The sequence below is a fragment of the Lontra canadensis genome, unplaced genomic scaffold, assembly GCF_010015895.1.
Source record: "Lontra canadensis isolate GAN:19392208 unplaced genomic scaffold, GSC_riverotter_1.0 scaffold52, whole genome shotgun sequence".
NCBI classification, from domain to species: domain Eukaryota; kingdom Metazoa; phylum Chordata; class Mammalia; order Carnivora; family Mustelidae; genus Lontra; species Lontra canadensis.
In genome coordinates this window covers 6460729-6483982 of record NW_022631046.1, presented here as the reverse complement: position 1 = coordinate 6483982, position 23254 = coordinate 6460729, and the positions used below count along the sequence as shown (strand labels likewise).

The window sequence follows — 23254 nt, the reverse complement described above, 5'->3', positions numbered from 1 at the left end:
AATGAATCAACACAATAAAACAAATTTCAAATCAAGTTGCCCCTCTATACCACATAAGCAGTTTAGAATCTTAAGCAGATGCCAAAGGAATAAAGCAAACGGGAAGAAAAAAGGCCGATAAACTTTCTGGCAGCAATACAAGACACATATCATTACCATATGATCTAATGTGGGTGTCAGCCGGATTGTGTTCATTGAGGGAAACCTTATTTTTTAACTGTGCTATGGAGTAGAAGCAGGAGGTTTGCAACCTAGTGACAGTCACAGAGCAGCACCTACCCCCTCCTCCTTTCCACACCTGCAAACTCTTTTGCTTGGGCTGAATATTTAGTGTAATTACATCTCAGCTTTGAGGGCTCCTGTGGCAAATCCCCGGATTAAAAGGTATGGTTTTCAATAATTGTCCTGAACTCTGCTACAGACTAATAAAACTTTGATCAAGTTGAGAGCAGAAGGAATTATTTGGGGAGAGAAAGAAAAGAAAGAAAAAAAAATCATGCTAAACTTTTGATAATCTTTATACAGTGTTTTAAACAAGTATTACTTGAAGACAAAAGTGAAATATTTGGTAAAATGGTTGAATGCATTGTTTTAGTTCTTTCTGTTCTTACAGGATATTTATTAAAAAAATAATATAACCTAACACCATGACTGTCTATATTGATATATTTTGTATTTGAACTAATGAAATGTTTTACCTCTTTAGAAAGTATTTATATTTTAGATCAGCATACTATTTGTAGTTGCTGTATATATATATATATATATATATATATATTTATTTATTATTATTTTTTTAAGAGATTTAGTTCCCTCCTGAATTCTTGATATTTTCAGAACTTTTAAAAACTCAAGAGATGTGAACTCTGGTGTTTAGCTGCAGAAGTCAAATAAATGTCTATTTCTGCAACCTAGAAAATAATAGAAATTATCACCAGAGAGGTGAAAAGAAACATTGAAAATACTTATGCTGCTTTTTGAAGATAATCTCACAGTTAGCTACATAATTCCTTACAGAGAAAGAAAAAACCCAGCCAGTATTTTCAATGCAAATGAAATTTTATTGTAAGATACATCATTTGAAAAGGAGGGTGTAGGTTATTTTTCTTGATAATTTCCAAACAGGGTAACACAATGACCACTGGCTAAGTGGGGTCCCAATGACATAAATTCCTGTGGCTTTTTCTTTTCCTATTGCTATTTTGACGAGAAAAAGAACCAAATGCTTCCTATAGCAGTCCTTATAGATAAATGCCATTTTTATTGTCTATTTTTAAATTATTTCCAGTATTATTGAGGTTTTTCATGCACCTAGTGCTGGGGAATTTTTATTTTGCTCTGTAGTTATAGTTTTATTTATCTCCTGAGGGTTAAATTTTGATTTTGAAAGTCATACCAAAGACATAAATGATATCCTACAAATGCTGAACTGAATGATATAGTTAATTTAATGAGCTGAAGCAGTTTAAGGAGCCAGAAATTGTGATTTTTGTTGAAACAGTTCTAAACTGTGGGGACTAGCTTTAGTGGACTAGTGACATTATACTTAGCAGTTAGCATCTAGGAAGGAGTCCTATTTTTTGAGAACCCTTAAAACAATCTCAATGAAATTTGGACAGTATATTGTCTCATAATCTCCTTGTTTTCTGCAAGGGCATCAGCTCTTTTTTGTTTATTTTTCTTATATACTAAGGAAGGAAGGAAGGAAATGATTAAGAAATTATTAATATCAACAGTCCCCATTAATTGTTTTAAGATGCTGGGTCTTCAAGTATGATGACACTAATTTAAAAGAAATTATCTCTTGGGGGGATCTGTATAAAGTTTCTGGACGTATTATTCTTTCCAGGACATTCAGGGTTAAAATGCACACACACACACACACACACACACACGCACACGCACGCACACACACGCACACATGCATCCAAGGGATATAAAATAAGTAATGGAAGCTATAAACTCCCTGCTTGTGTTCAGCTTTAAATCAAGAAAAATATTGTGCAGAGAATTTGCACAACTTTAACAAGAGTAAACACATATAAATGATAATATTCCTCTGAGCTAGCGTTCAAGATTTCCTTTTTGGGGTTGGTGAAACAACTGGGCATTTTCTATTCTGGAGAAAAGATCAAAAAACGACATCTGCATTAATTCTCATTGCGATTTATTAAATCTGCAATTACTTTGCTTCATTTTTCTTCTAAAATTGTAAGATATTAAGTATGCAAGCCTAGCAAACCATGGTAAACGGTAAACATTACATTTTAATGTGAAACAGACAGAAACCACTCCCTTAGATCGAGTCCAAGGGAACACTGCCAAAACAATAGGGTCTCCGTTAAAAGGCCAGTGCAGTAACTGAGTGGTAACATGCTCCCAGAGAAAACCTGATACTGAATTTAAAGGGGCAGTGTGAATAATAATCTTTGTGGTATTTTTTAAATGAGAAGCCACATGCCCGTACTGTGTATTTACTGCCTTACACATATCTCTCTAATAAATATAAGCTGAAGAACAAAAGTGCAAGAAATCCAAAAACATTTTTTTTTCCTTCTCTAGTGCATCTAGCCAAGAATTTCCAGAAGTTACATAGATAGATACATTGAGGTCAGGGCATCCAGAATGGTGTGATTTTTTGTCTTTGTTTCTTGGTTTTGTTGTTTTTGTTGCATGTGTTAAAATTGGCTGATGACTAAAAATCATATTTTAAAGTCTGGTTACGAATGGGCAGCTTTAATATGATGCTTATAAGTGTACACTTCAAAGTAGATGTGGGGGGAACTAAAGGTAACATCTGCTGTGTGTTTTGGGAATCCTTAGAACAGTTTCCATAGGGGTTTAAAACATATAAAGTAAGAAATAAACTGCTTGTTCTCTACATGATCAACTACTCTTTGTTATTCAGATCTATGTAGTTCCCTTCAGCCAGCTGAACACCAACTCAAAGACAGATGTACGTATGTAAATGCTTATCGAATGAATGGATAAACACGATATGGATTTGTCAAAACCGTACTTATGTTTGTTTACAAAATTGCCCTCTAGGTAAAACCAGATAACATGTAAGTCCTATAAAAATCAGGATTTCCCATATATGTTTGCTGCTTTAATAAAAAATAATCAGTTTGGGAAACTGGCCCATAGATTTATTTTAAAAAATGAATTGTGCTTCCACCAAATTAAGGTTTTCCATTTGTTAACTTTTCAGGCTAGAAACTTGATATTGAAAAAACATAAGTTTGTGTTTTAAGAAATCAGACCCACTGGTTGCCTGGAACAAACTGAATAACTTGTATTGTTAATAAATTGATGGTCAATTGAGTCATTTATGGGCAAAATGTTGTGCAAGGCCTGGGTACAGAACAAAGAATAATAAGACACGCCCTGAAGGAGTACATCTTCTAGTTGGGGGGACAGACCAAGCATGCAAAACAAATTACGGTATAATGTGATAAGTTCTTTAAAAGAGGTAAGAGCAACGTGATTTGGGGCACAGAAGAGGGAAGAAGCCGTGCCCTGCCTGGATGAGCCAGGGTATCCACAAGGGAAGTCCATTATCATTTTCAGTCTTTACAGCCATCTTGCAAGGTAGGTATTTTAAATGGCACTTAGCTTTGAGTGGCAGGATTGAGGTGGGGACTGGAGGAGAGAGAGGAGATGGAGAGAAACTGGGCTCGAAACATTGGTTGGTACCAAATTACAATTAGTCTCACAGGCCACAGAGGGGATGTGGACCTTATTGGCAAGCCTTGAGAAGTCAACAAGGAGTTTTCCATAGAATAGGAAGGCAATGAAATCTAATTCTCAGAACATGACTTGAGCAGCAGAGTGGAGGAAGACCTGGAGTAGAACAAATATTCAAGGCTGAGACCATTTGGAAGCTCTTGGGATAGTTTGGGGGAGTGATGAGAAAGTTCTGGACCAAGATAAATACAGTGGGATGGGGAGATGAGATTGGTTTCCAGAGAGATTTCTGACACAGGAATTGACGATCTTTCATGTTTATAGACCAGAGTTTATTTGACTGTGGCCTGACTTGTGTTGAGTGAGCCCTGAGAATTCCAATAGGGCTTATCATCCTAACAAGTTTGCAAATGATGTGAATATATAATATACTGTCTCAATCCAGACCCCAAATTCAAGCAGGAGATTCAAATTACATTCAAATTTCTTTTCCTAAATAAAGAGCTGTACATAATCTGTTACGTACCCTTCAAATACATTTCAGTGTTCTGCTTCCTAACAAGAAATGAAAGGTTTTTTTTGTTGTTGTTGTTTTTGTTACATATATATATGTAACAAAAATATATATATATATATACTTTACACTCACTCTACTGTGGGGTGTTTTAGAAGATAACGCAGTACCCAGGTTTTGCAACTCTTCTAAACCTTTCGTTTGTTTCCTAGGTTCCTTGTCTGTGAAAATACATGAGATAAATCATGAAGGCCACCATCATCTTCCTCCTGCTTGCACAAGTTTCCTGGGCTGGGCCATTCCAACAGAGAGGCTTATTTGACTTTATGCTAGAAGATGAGGCTTCTGGGATAGGCCCGGAAGAGGGCGCTCCTGTGGAGTCTGACCTAGAGCCTCTGGGACCTGTGTGTCCCTTCCGCTGTCAGTGTCACCTGCGAGTTGTCCAGTGTTCTGATCTGGGTGAGTAGGTGTGGGCTCTCTCTACCTGTCTTGCTTCACTCACAGGAATGGCTTCCTGGAGAGGTTAGCATTTTCCCTTTTCATCTCTGCAGTTCCAAATGTGAGAGACAGCGCCACCTATGGAGAAGTGCAGGAAGCTGGCTAGCATAGAAAGAAGGAACTTTGAAGTTAGGAGACCTTTTTCTTTCTTTTTTAAATTGGGACTCCATCACCTTTGCAAGTCACTTAAAAAAAAAAAAAATCTTTCCGAACTTCATGGTCCCATTTCTGTAAAATGAAATTTTGAGCCAAATAATGTCTCCTGTTCCACGATTCCAAAGGGATGGCTTATTTTAATTCCGTGATTGGCTTTCAAGAAATGTTAGATGTTAAAACCTGGGTGATGTCTCTACTCCTGGCCTAGCCCAGATAACAGAGTTCGAACATTACAAAACTGTAAAGTATGCAGAGTTATCAGAAGCAAAACAAGTAAAGTTTTAGAACAAAACTTTATCTTTCAAGTACCAAAATACTCCCCTAATCTCTGGGTCTTGGTTTTGCCTTTGCCTTTGGCATTTTGTAATCTCGCTGTTTATATTCTTTAGAAAGTTTCAAAAGCAATCTTTACAACTAAGATATGGTGTAAATATTCAATATAATCACAGGACATTTATCTTTAGCCTAACACTGTATACAGCTTGATTTATCATGTTTGAAGAAAAATCTGGTCTGGGAATTCCAAGAGCAATACACTCAAAAGATAAATCTCCAGAAAGTTTGAGGCCCCAGCAGATGGGCCAAAGGGAATGAATATAGTTGACATGACAGTTGATTTGCATCTCTCTCTCTCTCCCTCTCATTTTGGTTCATTTTCTATTTTTTTTTATTTTTTTATTTATTTTATTTATTTATTTATTTATTTTTTTAAAGATTTTATTTATTTGTTAGAAAGAGAGAGACAGAGCGCAAGCACAGGCGACAGAGTGGCAGGCTAGAGGCAGAGGGAGAAGCAGGCTCCCTGCCGAGCAAGGAGCCTGATATGGGACTCGATCCCAGGATGCTGGGATCATAACCTGAGCCGAAGGCAGCCGCTTAACCAACTGAGCCACCCAGGCGTCCCGGTTTATTTTCTTATAAGGGAAAAACGAAAGAACCAAAAGTCCTCACAGAATGATTCTGCCATGGTGTAATTCCTAATGGAAGAAACTCCATAGCGTAGTCGGGTACTTCTGTTTTGTTTTGTGGTTTGTTTTTGTTTTTTTTTTTTTTTTGTTCTTGTTATTGATGTTGTTTTTAGTAGGGTACTTCTTTTGGGAACCCTGTATCTATTCAGAACATGGTCTCTCTAGCAATATTTTATAGGAAAATTTGCCACTAACCTCTACAGTTGGAATAAACTACATGCTGAAACCCAGGGAAACATAAATCATGTTCAATAGTAACAACTCAAAATCAAACATTCAGGACAGCTTTTTAAATGCGGACATATTGTATAGCCATTTAACGCTGGGGTTGGGGAAAGTGTGTAGTAAGGCTTTAAAAAGGCTACAGGATAATTTCACAAGATTCATTCATTCATTCACCAAATATATTGAGTTCCCACAATGGGTCAGATCTCTTGTAGGCTCTGGCAAGGAAGGAGTGAGGAAGACAAATATGGTCCTTGTTCTCGTCAGTCTGACATGATATTGGCAGTGATTATTTCTCTTTTGAATTGTATATTTGCTACAAGGGGGATTAGATCACTCTCTAGTTCTACAGAAACTGTTGTAAGCAACTGGACATTACCTGCCTTACTAGTATAGGCAGGAGAATCATGCAGTTGAAAATAGCTGCACATTGGAATCACCATATGATGGATAGACTAGGGGTAAACTTAAAAAAATTTTTTTAAATGGCCAAGTTCCTAAGAAATGTGAATCCAATTAAATCTCATTTTGCCTCTGGAAACACGGTTAAAGGGATCCATGATTATTTCCACCACATATATTGCCAACAATGACCAGCTGATATTTTTAAGAAGGAAAGAGTTGTCCAGTCACTTCATTGGTTTTATTTCCCATAAATATAGTTTGCTCACATAATAAATAGCTTATAAAACTTGAGTCTGATGAAAGCCTATGAGATAGTTTTCCAGTTGACTCTCATAAAAATGGCCTAAGCCTATTGCTCAAAACTAAACAGAAAAATCCAGTCTCCAGAAACGTCAAGTTCATTGACTTGGGTGTCTCATGATTTGGTTTCCTTGATGTCCTTGTTATTATTTTGTTTCATTTATTTTGTGTTTGTTTTTGGATGAGGATGTTTTCTACATGTTACCTTTTATCTAAGAGCCCAGAGTGCATAGCATTCCTTGAAAAGGCTGACTGACCCTATATACCAAGGACATAGCGAAGAATATACTAATGATTTGTTTTGGGAAACCCTACCACATGAAGGGAACTAAGTTCCCATGAGCAGTAGTCTCATCTAAGTTACTTTTAGTTTTTATTAAATTCATACTTAAATATATTATGGAAGGTTTTGATCAGATATTTCTAAAACAGAAAATACATCTTGAAAAGGAAGAACAATTGTTCGTCTTTAAAGAAAACACTCCATTGACACTCTCCACTACCATCAAACTTCTCACTCTATGTTCTTGGCATTCTTTGGAGCCTTGACATCTTCATCTGAAGAAAGATCACAGCCAATCTTAGAGATTCTATTATTTGTGTGTGGTACCTGGCTCATAGTAGACTCTCAACATATATTTTCTACGTGATGACTGTATGGAGTAAAAGGTGGAAGATACGTAGAAAAAAACAAGGAAGGAGAAATAGTCAATCTTATTCATTGTGAGGACATGTAGTTTATTTTTTTTGTTTTTGTTTTTAGTTATTTAGTGATCTGAACATGAAACTTGAGTTATTTTAATAGAGAAGAAAATGTTATGCACTTTGGGATGAGAAAAGTGAATGCTTATCCTTATCAAGGGCTAATGTTTTATTAAGGATTATCCTTGCCAGAGCTTTTAATGAGCAGAGGGGAGCTACAGAGTTGAAGGACAGTAGTCCTTTGCCATCTTATAACTAAACAAATATTTAATAAAAGTAAACAATTCTTACTAAAATGTTTGTTTATTTTTGCTGCTAAGAAGTATTTTTGGCAAAGTTAAACAACATCAAATTTTTAAGCAGTTCTACATCAAAGCTAAGAAGTAAAAACTGTGAAATTGGAATTGAATAATTAGCCCATAGGAAAATTTGAGGTTTTTAAGAAGATACATGGACTGTTTTAGTTCTCCTCATTCCAATTTATCAGACTAGCATTATGTATGTTTTTCTCTAGCATGGGGGATTGAGAAAATAAACATATTTTCACCCGTCAAAGAAAGTAATGAATACTCCATAGATACTGGCCAAGTTGTTTGGCTGAATTTGTTGTAATTTAGATTGCCATTTGAGCCAGAACTAAATGAGATCCCTGTCTTCATTCTCTCTCTCTCTCTCTCTCTTTTTTTAATTTATCCTCTTGAGACATAAAGCAATTTCCTCTTAAATGTAGAAATTATAAAACAAATAAATGTAAGATTAAGAAATTCAACAATCTATGGGTTACCTTAAAATAATAAGCCTACAATGTAAGTCATTCTTGTCAAATATTTTTGAAGTGTCTTAATATTGATCTTGTGAGTGAATGATGTTTTGTGTACTGTTTTGAAGGAAAACAGTTCCCTTAGTTAGATGTGTACTCTTTGGCTCAAGTGTTACTAGGTAACCATTCATCTTTGGCTCAAGTGTTACCAGGTAGCATTATTTTGTACCGACTTCCATCTTGTTGCTAAAAGGCAGATCAACCCTTGTAGGTGAAATAAGCTGAAGCATTGTTTTTTGACTATTCTTCCAAATTAAAGTAATAGTTACTGATACATTTCTTTTAAAAAAAATTTTTTTTAAAGGGGCGCCTGGATGGCTTAGTGGGTTAAGCCTCTGCCTTCAGCTCTGGTCATGATCTCCAAGTCCTGGGATCAAGCCCTGCATCAGGCTCCTTGCTCAGCGGGGAGCCTGCTTCCCAATGGCTCTCTCTCTGCCTGCCTCTCCGCCTACTTGTGATCTCTGTCTGTCAAATAAATAAATAAAATCTTAAAAAAATTTTTTTTTTAATTTATTTGAGGGAGACAGAGAGTAGGGGGAAAGACGGAGGGAGAGGGAGAGCAAGAATCCTCAAGCAGACTCTGCTAAACTTGGAGCTCAGTGCAGAGCTCATTCTCAAGACCCTTGAGATCATGACCTGAGCCGAAATCAAGACTCAGATGCTTAACCTGCTGAGCCACCCAGGAGCCCCTTGATGAATTTCTTATAAGCAAATTTCAAAAGAATTTAAATAGCTTTTAAAATGATTTAATAGTTGCAAGAACTTGGGTTTTGCAGTTCAACGCCTCTGAACTCAAGTCCTGCTTTACATTGAAACTTTCATTGGATAAATGGGAATAGATCACATTTCATTAGGTAAGAATAGAAAATATTGATGAGTGTCTACCATACTGTTCTATTTAGTTTACCATTTCAGACAAAGTTGGCTAGTGACATGAGGCTATTCCTCCTAATGTTCTTTTATTTTTCTTTGAAACCAAGAATTTCTGAGAAGTGGATGGCCTGGAGAGCTGAAACAAAGCAGCACCTTCTCTCCCTTCCCTCCTGAATAGGACCACATCCCCTCTAACTATAAATAGACACATATTAGAAAATCGTACAATTATCAAGCAATTCAGCCTTCTCCAAACACCATTCCTTTGAACAAAATGGGTTAAGTGAAGTAGAGAACAGTGAAACATTTGTATATTTTTAATCATAAATGATTCACAACCCACATATTTGGTTCTCCAGGGATGATGTTGGAAGATGTAACATTTTATTTTGCCATGTAAAAGCAGTGCAAATCACTACTGGTTCCTAAAATGTACTTCATATGGCAAAGGATATTTATATTTAAAAATGCCTTAACAAAAAAAAAAGAAAGAAAGAAAGAAAGAAAGAAAAAGAAAAGAAAGAAAGGAAAAGAAAAACCCACCACCTTTATACTGCATAGAATTAGTTTTCTTCTTTTTAATCATTTTGCTTCAACTGGTGAAAATTTTATCAGTAGCCACCCCTTGGGACATACATGCGATAGCTTATTTCTTGTCTGGGGAAACTGGTTTTCCAGAAGCAAATTTTATATGTGAGGTAAATGAACTATTAGACTTCCTCTGTGAAATCAACTCCGAAGAATAAATTAGGGCTATTTTGTAGAGGGGCCCAGAGAATGCTGGAAGCTCAGCTGCTTTTATAGTTTGTATCTGGCTCTGCCACAGCAGGGATGTAGGGTGACCCTCATTAGGAGTCTCAGATGCATCAAAAGGGTGTGCCTAAGACGTGGCACAGGAAGGAGGCTGTGTGCAGAGCATGCCCAGTGGGTTGCCTAAATTCATATTGGGTAGTGTGGAGCGTGGCAGATCATTAGACGCAGCAGGAAGAATTCTCATGTGACCCAGATGGCCAACGTTCCTGACACCAGGGGTTAAAGATGGGGAGGAGGAAGAGAAGAGTCAGAGAAAGCCAAAGGAAGCATCTGTCTTTTTGACCTGACTGAGAAATCCCTGGTTTCCTTCTCGGTCCCAGGAGGGAGAGAACAGCAGCTGTGTGGGATCAAGGCATTTGATCAGACTGCAGCTGTGAGACATTCTCTTCTGGAAGATCCTCCTGGCTCCAGGAGACAGGATGGGGACAGGTTGTGAGAATATCAATTCCCTGGGTAAAAGAAATGCAGGAGACCTTCTAATCTGAAGTTTTCGCCTTCAAAGAGTAGCAAAAAGATTATATATTTCCCTTAAAAATAAGGATAAAGAAGAATTAATCCAGTTTTCAATCCAGTCTTAGTAAAAGGAGAAAGCCCTCTAGAGCCCTCTAGCAACTACACTACGACACTCAGGATTCAATAAACCCTTGACTTAGTCTGCAGATTGCTTTGAGGCGATCTCTGCAGCTTGTCTACGTCTGTGGGTTCGCTGTAATCCATATTTGCTTGATTATTCTGTATTAATCAAATATATAGTATATAATAGTGATTCAGTCTATTTTATTTATCTATTTATACATTTACTTTCTCTACCAGAAGGGAAGCATAGTGAGAACTTATTTTTGTATATCCTCTACTTAGTAAAATGCCTTCTACTTGGTGGATAGTCCAACATCAATAAATGTTTGATGAGTAAGTGAACATATCCGGGACCTAGTGTTGGATGAGTGTATAGTTCTACAACTTCCTCATTCTGTCAAGCTGGAAAAAGGAGGCAACATGGCTATGTGGGAATTGAGTCATGGAGCTGTCGTACACAGTATTTTTGCTTTTCTTTGTTTATTCATTTGTTTTGTTTTGAGGGTGACCATACGTAGACCAGAAAGGTTAAGCCTTCCTTGGGCTTATTTGAAAAAAGAATTGAATTGAAGGGGAGGAAAACTCCTATTTCTGAAAGCTGATCCAACTGCCACCACAATCAAATTGCCATTTTTAAGAGGGAAATAAGGGAACATGCCTGCCTTGAGCAGAGGAAAGGTTTGTGATGGAGCCGGGGCTCCAACATGTCATGTCACGTGCCAAATACTAAAGTGTATCACCACTGTCCTAATTATTAAATTGAAGACAGCATTATAAAAAATATTATTGGAAACCAACAAGAATAAATCTTGGAGTTTGGACCCCTGCCACAGAACAGAGGGTGGAAAGAAAGTATCATGTCTTAGGACAACCTGGCCTTTGTCCAACATGATGTTTACCAGATTGTTGACATTTGCTAGCAGAACCATGCTATTCATGTACATCACTGGGACAACTTGAAAAAAAAAGTACAATTCTCATTAGACTTTATTTCAGAAATGATTTTCTGGTAACATCTTAAGTAGAATTTTATTTACTTCAATAAATAATCCTATTTTAAAGAAAATAAATTTCCATTTACAGATTTTGGGGGAACAAATAAATAATTCAGACTAGCCTTGGAAATAATGCATTTAAATGGAAAATATAGAATTATATTAAAGGATACTCACTGAAAAATAATTACATTTAGAAAACCACTCTGCTCCTGTTACAATTGCTGAATTCATTTTATCTCAAAACTTGGCCACTTAAAAAGATAATTTTATTTTGCTCATTATTTAAGTACAGGAAATTTGGACAGATCTCAGAAAGGCTGTTCTCGCTTGGGGTCTCTCAGGCATCGCAGTCAAGTGTTGGCTGGGGCCATGGCCATGGGGAGTCTAGCCTAGGCTCCACACCCAAGACAGCTCACCCTTGTAGCTGGAGTTGGTGCTGCTGTTCCCTGTGAGCTCAGCTGTTCTGTCAGCTGGAGTGTTTCACGTGGCTCTGTAGCAGGGTGGTCTCAGCTTACACAGGCTTTTTTACATAGCCCTTAGCCCCTGGCTGCCCCCCAGAGCAAGTGTCCCAGAACTGGGTAGCAGCTGTACAACCTTTTCTGACCTGGACTCCGAAGTCATGCTGTGTGTCTCTTCTGGCCCATTCCATTAGATCATAGAGACATTATATCCCAGATTCCACAAGAGGAGAATTTGACCTCATCTTTTGGTGGGGTTGGGACTAGTTTATATTGAATATTGGGACCAGGATGGGAGATACAATTAATGCCATCTTTGGAAAATGCAATTACCTCAATAGGTATACAAAATGGATTTATATACATTTATAATGAGAAACACAGGCATAAATTGTATAATATATAGAAGGTCCACAGGTATTACACATCCCTGTGAAGGTTATTATTTAACAGTTGCAAACTACCTAAGAGGTCAAATCAATTATATGCACATTAATTTATAACTTTATGTCATAGTTACTTAAACTTTTTACTTAAGATTGTAAGAAAGGCATTGAATCATATCTCGATGGCTTTCTTTCTGTTGTAGAATATCTTTTTTGAAGCGAATTTTACCTGGCTAATCAATATTTCACTTAAAATGCTTATCTTACTTCCCATATAATTTGGGAATGACTATAAAATTCATTAGTTTCAATAACAGTGACTTAGTTAAAATCATATATAGTTAATAAGATCATATACACAGACAGAATTTAAGTTTTTTATTTAAAAGCTAAAGGTAAAAATATACTTAAGGTTGAATATTAATGGTTATTAATGGTTTCATACTCTTTGAGGATTTGCTTCAGTTCAAATGAACAATTTTCAACTAAAATAAAGTTTTTAATCACCTTGAAAGCACCTTTAGCTCTAGTATTTCTACCCTGGTCTACTTCATGCTCAGCATTTTCACATGAAGAGATAGCAGCAAGGGGATGCTAAGGTAAATGTTCTTAGTTATCTCTGGTTAGTGTCTGAGTTGATCTGAACTCAAAGCCCCTCTGATTCTAAAGATGATAATGCTGACCAAAACAAATAACCCAGCATAAACTGAGACTGATAGTTTACAAAGTCTCCAAAAGAGCATACCATTTGCCACTATTAAACTAGAGTTTAATAGAAGTAGAACAATAGAACAACTTACTGAATTCTCATGAAAATTCTGTGAAAGATGCAAGAAAACCGAGGCCTAGACAGCGGAAGCAACTTGTTTGGGGATGTTAAGGATCAAGAAGAGGAACCAGGATGAAAATTCAAATACCAATCTTATTTAAGAATTGTAGAAACATTTAAAAATATACAAAACCTGCAAAACGAGGGGTGCCTGGGTGGCTCAGTGGTTTGAACATCTGCCTTCGGCTCGGGTCATGATCCGGGAATCTCTGGATCGAGCCCCGTGTGGGGCTTCCTGCTCGGCGGGGAGTCTGATTCTCCCGCTCCCACTCCCCCCGCTCAAGCTCTCTCTGTCAAATAAATAAATGAAATCTTGGGGAAAAAAAAAAAAAAAAGAAAGAAACCTGCAAAATGAGAGACTCTGGTGCACCCGTCACCCAGCTCTCAACATGGAACGACGAATGCCAGTATTTTTCTATGTATCTCCACCCACCTTCCCCCTCCCATTTTATTTCAAAGCAAATTCCAGATGTCACGTCATTTTATCCAACAATATGTCCATAAGTTTCTCTGAAAGATGAAAGCTCTTAATTAATACAATCATAACTATCAGATCACATCTAAAATTTAAAATTATTCAATATTCATTCTGAGTACACATTTTCAATTGTCTCATAAATATTAGAAATGGTTTATTTTACAGTTCCTATGCATTAGGATCCTAATGAAGTACACATATTGTAATCATTTAAATAGCTTTTAAGTCTCTTTTAAACTATTTGGAAAACTTACATTTCTTTACTTTTTCTTACAGTTTCTTTGCAGTTTATCTGCTGAATTGTTTCATTTCCTCTTCCCTTCTGGTAACCATCAGTTTACTTTCTGTAATTAAGAGTTTGTGTCTTTGTCTCTCTCTTCTTTTGTTCCCCTTTACATGTTTGTTTGTTTCTTAAATTCCAACCTGTGAGTGAAATCATGTGTTTGTCTTTCTCTGACTGACTTATTTCACTTAGCATTCCGTTCTCTAGCTCCATCCATTTCATTTCAAATGGCAAGATTTCATTCTTCTTAATGGATGAATAATATTCTATTTTATATCTGTATGATATAAAATATCTATATCTATCTATTTATCTATCTATATAGATAGATATCACATCTTCTTAATCGGTGGACACCTGGGCTGCTTCCATATCTTGGCTATTGCAAATAATGCCGCTATAAACATGGGTGTGTATATATCCCTTTGAATTTGTGTTCTTGTATTCTTTGGGTAAATGCCCAGTAGTGTGATTGTTGGGTCATAAGGTAGTTCTATTTTTAATTTTTTGAGGAAGGTACCTACTGTCTTCCACATTGGCTGCCCCAGTTTGCATCCCCACCAACAGGGCAAGAAGGTTCCTTTTTCTCCACATCCTCACCAATGCCTGTATTTTCTTGTGTTGTTGATTTTAGCCGTTCTGATAGGTGATAAGGTGATATCTCATGGTTTTATTTTATTTTATTTTATGTATTTATTTGACAGACAGAGATCACAAGCAGGCAGAGAGGCAGGCAGAGAGAGAGGAGGAAGCAGGCTCCCTGCTGAGCAGAGAGCCGGATGCGGGGCTCGATCCCAGGACCCTGACATGACCTGAGCCAAAGGCAGAGGCTTTAACCCACTGAGCCACCCAGGTGCCCCAATATCTCATGGTTTTAATTTGCATTTACCTAATGATGAGTGATGTTGAGAATTTTTTCTTTTCTTCTCTTTTCTTTAAGATTTTATTTATTTATTTGACAGAGAGAGACATAGTGACAAAAGGAATACAGGCAAGGCGAGGGGGAGAGGGAGAAGCAGACTTCCTGCTGAGCAGGGAGCCCAATGTGGGACTCGATCCCAGGACTCTGGGATCATGACCTGAGCCGAAGGCAGACCGTTAAAGACTGAGCCACCCAGGCGCCTTGAGAATCTTTTCATGTGTCTGTTGGTCATCTGGATGTCTTCTTTGGAGAAATATCTGTTTATATATTCTGTCCATTTTTAAATTAGCATTGTTGAATCCATTTCTTTAGCAGACTGAAGCATGTACCTTTGACTGTTTCTTTTAAATTGGGAGTTACATCTAGAGGCTTAACCAGATTCAATATTCATTATTTGCTTGATTGTTTTTGATAATACTTATGCATAAATGAGGGTCTGTTTCTCCATCCAAAGGTTTATAACTGGTCTCTTCCCATGAGAAATATATGTCATACTGAGAAACTGTACCATTGGATCAGTTATCATGTGGGACGGGAAGGATAGTATCATTCAGACACATGTAGCCAAAAGTTCCTCACAAATATGTCAAAGACACAGAAAACATTGAGAGAAATTTTCAGATGCAGATAATGGAGATGACATATTTGATGGTAATATTTATTCCTAAAATATTTCTGGCCAACCAAGAAACAGAAGGAAAATTACTATTATTATAGCCAGTTGTATTCAAGTACTTCCAAGGAAAATAAGAACCATTGCAAAAGCACGATCTGAAGAGAGGATTGTACCAAAACATAGCAGAAAAGATCTTGAAGCTATGATCATGAACTTTTCACCATGGGACAGCAGGAAAGACTATAATTTTAAAACTAATTGATCAGTTGGGGTGCCTGGGTGGCTCAGTGGGTTAAAGCCTCTGCCTTCAGCTCAGGTCGTGATCTCAGGGTCCTGGGATGGAGCCCCACACCAGGCTCTCTGCTCAGCGGGGAGCCTGCTTCCCCCTCTCTCTCTGCCTGCTTCTCTGCCTCCTTGTGATCTCTCTCTCTCTCTCTCTGTGTATGTTAAATAAATAAATAAAATCTTTTAAAAAAACTAATCAATCAAAAAGATACCTTTATATATGAAGCGGTAAGATCACAACTCTCACGAAATATAGTCATTTGTCCCTGCTCTTCCGGAACTTACAGAAAAGAAAGAAAACTAAAGTGCAGGACAATACCTCATGAACTTATATACAAACAGGAGTTTGGCAGGGACTATGTGGTCTCCATTGTCTGGTGTGGTTAGGATGAATATTCTAGAGGAGAGGGGTAAAGGGGTTGTTAGAGCACTTTTAGAGGTTGTGAGAATGAAGCTCGAAGGACATGAGTGGGTGGAATATTCCGTGAAACAGAAATTATAAGAACAAAAGCAAAAACGAATAGTTAAGAATAGGCATGGTATGTTCAAGGAACAGTATAGATCAACTTCTTTAAAAAAAAATCCACACTGTGTACAAGTACATATGGCATGTTGCATAGTTCTAGAGTGGGGTCTCATACCATCTTGTTCTTGGTTTAGATTAAACATGAGACACCTTAGTGAAGCCATATAATTTCTATTTTTTTTAATAGAAGTTTTTTGCTTTTTTGTTTTTGTTTTTGTTTTTAATATTTTATTTATTTATTTGACAGAGAGAGAGAGAGAGATCACAAGCAGGCAGAGAGGCAGGCGGGAAGCAGGCTCCCTGCTGAGCAGAGAGCCTGATGCTGGGCTCGATCCCAGGACCCTGAGTTCATGACCTGAGCCAAGGCAGAGGCTTTAACCCACTGAGCCACCCAGGCACCCCAAAGTCATATAATTTCATTTGATTTCTGTTTCTTTACCCATAAAAGGGAGTATTGGACTAATTTAGAAATTCTGTAATTTCTGGGACCAGTGAGATTGTTTGAATGTTGAACAAGTTAATTTCTTATAAGGTGAAAACCAAATTCAACAAAATAACAACAAGCTGCCATCTGCTTATTATAATGATTTTTAAGAAGGTATATTTAATACAGAAGCAGAAGCTAGTTTCAGAAATGTGTTTATCCATGTGTGTATGTGCGTATGTGTAATTTATATTAAAACTAACTTCATTGCACTCATTTGTTTTTCTAATTTTGATATAGACTGATAAGAACCTCATTATAGAGTCTATCTGATCAGCATTTGGAATCATAGACTAGCTGTTACTTAATAGTCCTTCCCTTTGTGACATTCTAAGAACTCATAAATAGGGTAATGTCCCTGTTTTACTCTGCCTGTAGTTGTTGGAAAAGCTAGTTGACAGTGCAATGCCCTGGCTAGACCTTAAATGTAACAGTAAGTTCTTGCATCTGATGTCAGAATAAATACAAAGTTTTTATAAAAATATGAATATGTAAAATCCCTGAGATGGATATAAATTTACTAGTAACTCAGAGAAGATAGTAGCGTTATGATTTTAATCATTAAAATGACTTTCTAAGCATTAAAATGTGAAGATCCCAAGCTTTAAGATTTTTTTATGCTAAATCTTCCAAAAAAATAATGTATACAATTCACCCCAAGACGTTCCTAAAATTCTAGAAGGACAACATAACCAAAATTGTTAGCCAAGCAGATATATCATTTTTTCCCTCCACAACTGAAATTTATCTGCACTTTAGGTTTGAACAAATGTTAAAAGAGTCACTGGGATTTAAGTTCAATAATGTATAAAAGTGAGCATAAGTGGAAATTAAAACTTTGACAAAGAAACCCATGGAGTAATAATGAAATGTAGGCAGTTAACTTTTTTTTTTTTTTTTCCAAATGAAAGGCAATATGTCTTTACTTGGTTGGAGAACACTAATTATCAAAGATTTGGCAGAGGACTGCCACTCCTAATTGCATGAAATTATCAAACTGACATTTCTGAAAATGGCAGTGAACATGACTGCATAATGCCGTTAAAAATCCTCCTACAAGATAGCTGTTTATCACCGAAAACACTTCACTCTTGTCATTTCTCTGTGAACTGTTTCTGTAGTAAGTTCTTGGGATATATTTATGTATGTTTAGAATCACATGCATTTTGATATTTAAATTTATAACAGTTGATCTCTGAATTGGATACTAGATTTTTTTTCCCCACTATCAACAGAGTCATGTGAGTAAAAAAGTTATTTGCAGAGAACTTAGAAGGTAGGTGATTTCAGATACACTTTCTGTAATTTTCATGGAGGACTTAAAGACAGCACGATGACTACCATGATAGTTGAACAGCACACACTTACGTAAGGTTCAAAACTGAAAAGACATCTTTCCAACATAACAATTGCATTCCCTGTTACAGTTTTCCTTTTAATTGAAAGCTGTAGATTAATTATATTTTCTACAGGGATGTGGACAATTTCTGTGTTGGTCATGCTGTGTTCTCAGAACCTGATAAACTGATGATGTCTAGGAGGTATTCTATTGGCTTTGTTGAGTGAATGAAAGAATTCCAGCTTCAAGTACGATGGAGAGGTGGAAAAACTTTTCTGATGTATGTTATGCAATCTCAAATACAGAAAAGATCACATGAATTTGATAGAATTTTAATAGAATATCAAATTTCTGCTTAACTTCCTACATCAATATGAAACAAAGCCAATGGAAGAGACAGAAGCATTTTGAATGTACCTCTGTGGCAATGGTAGGTTAGGTCAGATGGATCTTCAATGATTTGGCTAAAGCTAGATGGTATATTTATGTAGAAAGGCATAAATTTAGAAATCACGTGCACTTAACACTGATCAAAGGAATTATTTTCTTTTTTTTTTCTTTTTCTTTTTTTTATTTTTTATTTTCAGCATAACAGTACTCATTATTTTTGCACCACACCCAGTGCTCCATGCAATCCGTGCCCTCTCTAATACCCACCACCTGGTTCCCCCAACCTCCTACCCCTCCGCCGCTTGAAACCCCTCAGATTGTTTTTCAGAGTCCATAGTCTCTCATGGTTCACCTCCACTTCCAATTTCCCCCAACTCCCTTCTCCTCTCTAACTCCCCTTGTCCTCTATGCTATTTGTTATGTTCCACAAATAAATGAAACCATATGATAATTGACTCTCTCTGCTTGACTTATTTCACTCAGCATATTATTTTCTAAAACAAGAACAATGAGGTAACACCCTAATGTGCCCTGAGAATTTTCAGCCACTCTCTTACAAAATATGAATTTTAGTTTTACACAGCAAAGTAATTACATGGGAAAAATAATGTGGTCAGTGTATAATTTTAAAAAGTATATAGAGCATTTGACTTCTTTGGAAAGGATAAATCAGATATTTTAAACTATAGTCGATGTAATTCCTAGAAGAAGAAAAATATGGTAGTGGTAAAACTTTCATTGCAACATTGATTTTTTTGTGAGCACATCCTTTGTGATTCTGTGGTCCTGTGTCCCTCTTACTGACTGCATATTTCTTTTACTGTCACACAAGGTCTGGAAAAAGTGCCAAAAGATCTTCCCCCTGACACTACGCTGCTTGACTTGCAAAACAACAAAATAACTGAAATAAAAGATGGGGACTTCAAGAACCTGAAGAACCTTCATGTAAGAGTTCTGTGTTTGTTTTTGAGTTGTAACAAGATCTGACTCACAGGGTTCTTCAAAACAAGGCTAGGAGTACTATATGGTAATAAATAAGCACAGAAGCATTTATTAAATCCTCTATTTAGGGGGTGAGAGGGGAGCAAAGCATCATATTCATTAACCCCTAAAAAAATCAGCCAATTTTCTTATGTTTACCCCATATATCTTTGGTCTTTATATCCTAAGAAATACTTCATATCTTAGTCTTCTCTTACGTTTCATGAATTAAAGTCTTTATCTTCCTAGGTATATTCTATTTTAATATTGGAGCAAAATACAAAATGGATTACTGAACTTAGTATTAGTTTATCTCTTTGGTCTTCTTTCATTAATTTTCTAAGAGGTGCCAATGTTGTAAAGGCTCAAAGATTAGCACCAAGAGAAAAAGGGATAGCCATCTGTAATTTACTTAGTAAATATAATTCTATCTTCAAATATCTATATATCTACAGCTTGCTTTGTATTTAGAACTTTGCTTATTGCATTCTTATCTGTATCTGTGCTTTAATTGTGATTTTTACTTACCTCTACTCTATTATGTCGCACATCCAGTCTACCAAACAGGATTCCAGCAGAAAATTGGTGGCACTCTCTAAAGTGTTCACAGAGAAGGCTTTACTGAAGGGATGATTTGCAGAGGGATATAGGAACCAACGAAGCATTATGAAACACCCAAGCCCACCTTGAAAGAGGTGGGGAGCCGTAGTCCTACCTCCTCATTTCCTGTCTGTGTCTCCTATAGGTGAACCTAACTGGGGGCCAGGGTCAAGATCATCTGGGTGAAGTAGTCCCCAGAGTTTATCTTCCCAGGACACAAAGGAAGCTCACAAAGAATGAAGAATGAGTATAACTATAGTTGGGAGAGGGTGTGTGGTAAATGGAGGATGACCAACCCCATCAAATAGGGTTCAGCATTGCTAAGGCAGACTTCTGTCAGAGTAAGTGCATTGTCTTTTCAGGTAGGGGATCAGAATCCTAATAAACTGTATGCTCTAGTCCAACTCTCTACCTGTGAGATAAATAGAATGTAGTTTCCCCTCAGAATATCATTGCACATTTAGTATAAATAAGCCAACCTTCAATGTCTAAAATAAATAATGCAAGTCTCACTGTTTCTGTATTCGACTCTGGTAGACCACTCTTTGAAGTATTAAGTCTGGTCCTGGGCAAGACATTTTAAGGAGGGCGTTAACTGTTGAGTATCCGTAGAATGGTTATCATGTGGATAAAGAATTTGGAAACCATGTCTGATAGGCAGAGTTGACAGAGATATGGATGCCCAAACTGAGTGAAAGAGGTAGTGAGTGACAATTTTGAAGGGCCATGCTGGAAAAGAGAGATTGAATTTACTTGCTTCAACTGTAAGATGACAGAATTGTCCTCTTGACAACTGAGTGGAAATTTCAGGGAAGCAGAGTTTTCCTCAACTTTAGAAATACAATGTATAGGGGGCACCTGGGTGGTTCAGTCATTAGGTGTCTGCCTTCGGCTCAGGTCATGATCCCAGCGTCCTGGGATCAAGTCCCGCATCGGGCTCCCCGCTCAGCAGGAGGCCTGCTTCTCCCTCTCCCACTCTCCCTGCTTGTGTTCCCCTCTCTTGTTGTGCCTCTCTCTGTCAAATAAATAAAATCTTTAAAAAAAATGCAATGTATAGTGTTAGAAGTTTCAGAAAACAATGGAGAGAATTGCTTAGTTATGAGTGACCTATATGTAGAGATAAGTTTACAGGTTCTTATGATGAATATCAGAGAAATACATTTTTAAGGTTGGGAGTATAAACAGAAAACTCTAATTTCAGATCCATTTAGTTCTTGTAACCATTATAGAAAATAATTGAAAGGATGTATAGTAAGAATAGGCAATACATGTAAATATAAAAATAAGACATCTGGCTGGTATGCTTTAGAATAAGAAATATAGATTCAAGGGAAATAATGTAAAATAAACTGGTCATCCTATGTTATAGAATTAATATAATCAGGACAAGATTTAGATACCAACTTTCTGACAGCTAGGGTGAGAAAAGCAATAAACACCCACTAGGAGAAAAAATACCATATTCTTAGAAGGTTGTAAGGATTTTTTCCTTAAGATTTTAAGATTCTCTATGGAACAATTAATATAATCAAAAGTGGCAAATAAAATGGCATAGTCAGTTTATTGAAGTGTCCAACCATCGGAGACCAATGTAATATAAGTAGTGAATGCTATCAGACAGATCAGACATATCCTACATCAGGTGACCAGTATGTGAGAGAATATGGGACAAAGGATTTTTTAGAGGGTTAGCAGAATTTTGAAAGGAAAAAGAAGGAAAAGAGGGTTTTCTCTACAAAAGGAAAGGAAAGAAGAAAATAAGCAGATAGGAGGTGGCTAGAGTGAAAGACAGGCTAGAAAAAGTGAGGATAAGGCTTGAGCTAGAGATTTCAAATCTTGAACCAGTAGGATCCATCTTCACTGTTAGGATGCCAGGCCTGAGCCCCAACCCACCTTTTCTCCGCCTCCATGGTATGCTTTCCCTGGGAGTGGGACAATGGTGATACCAACAAGGTTTGTCAATGACTACTTAAACTATCACCAGATCTGTTAAAAGATTAATTAAGAAAAACTTAATATTATTTTCAATGAACTAAAATTTAAAACTTCATTTTTTTTATAAGTTTACCCTAAAGCTAATTTTTTAAGGGAGGAAAATTCTCTTACTCGAATCCTAACTTTCTATATTGTTAAGTATAATCTAAATAATTTATTTAAACTCTGCGTGGCCTTAAATAAGAGATATCTGTTTCTGTGACACTGTCATTAAATCTGGCATTTGTAATAATATGTTCTTTCTTTTCCATGTTTCTTTCTCTGTATGTTTTAGGCAAGTACCATCTTAGCAATCTCTTTCTTTCTACTTCAAAGTATACATGGAGGAGAGGAAGAGTTTATTAGAGCTTCCAACTCTTCAGAGGATGTTAAACAGCTATTTTTCTCTTACTCTTTCATTCATGATAGTTTCTATCCTTGTTATTATGCAAATAAATGTTATAATTTCAGCCAGGAAAGCCACATTTGAATGAAAAGGAGGACGAGAAGTGAAATTTCAGCAACGATTAAAATAGAAAGGATTTGACAGAACACTTCCTCTCTTCTCAATAGTTTTATCATTTTAGACTCTGTGTCTCATGATGAGTAGTATATACTGTGCAAGAATAGTTTTATACTCGTATGTAATCAAAAAACACAGTTATCCTGCGAAATAATGGAAAATTAAATATTATAGTGCCAACATTTAATATATTTCCTTTGAATTCATGCTAAAAAAATCTAGTCAGGGAGGTTTTTTTTTAACTAAAAATAAAATATTTTTAAAGATTGAGTATTAGTAAACACTTGTCTAGCAATTACTATATACTAGGCTTAATACCTATACACACTCACTTACTAATTTTCACAACCATTCTTTTGAGGTGGACACTCTTAATAATGCCTTTATACAGAAGAGGACACCCGGGTTCAGAAAGGTTACTTAGTCACGCACTATAAGTCATGCACGTTCATCGTCACTCACAAATAAGAGCCAAATGTTGAGACTGAAACTCAGGAGCACTGTGAATTGAGTCCGTTAATTGCCTATAAAAATGATAGTAACCATACAATTCCTTAAAACCATACCTGATGCAGTGTAAACCGTATATAAGTGACTCTGGAGAAAACTACATCATATTAAGTCAGGTTTCAAGATTATTTTCTT

At 36.6% G+C, this 23254-nt stretch overlaps 1 protein-coding gene across 4 annotated transcripts in view; it reads left to right on the top strand.

The window, feature by feature from the left end:
- The first annotated feature begins 71 nt into the window (after window positions 1-71).
- Window positions 72-23254, top strand: part of DCN (decorin) — a 41916-nt gene continuing 18733 nt past the window's right edge. Inside the window, exons 1-3 of one of the 4 annotated variants that reach the window (XM_032874207.1) lie at window positions 72-384; window positions 4414-4660; window positions 19364-19476. In XM_032874207.1, the coding sequence (XP_032730098.1) occupies window positions 4447-4660; window positions 19364-19476 (327 nt within the window). In that variant the 5' untranslated portion in view covers window positions 72-384; window positions 4414-4446. Of the gene's footprint in view, window positions 385-2939; window positions 2957-3433; window positions 3592-4083; window positions 4103-4413; window positions 4661-19363; window positions 19477-23254 lie in introns of those variants that run through there. The other 3 variants (XM_032874208.1, XM_032874206.1, XM_032874209.1) reach the window with 3 other exon arrangements.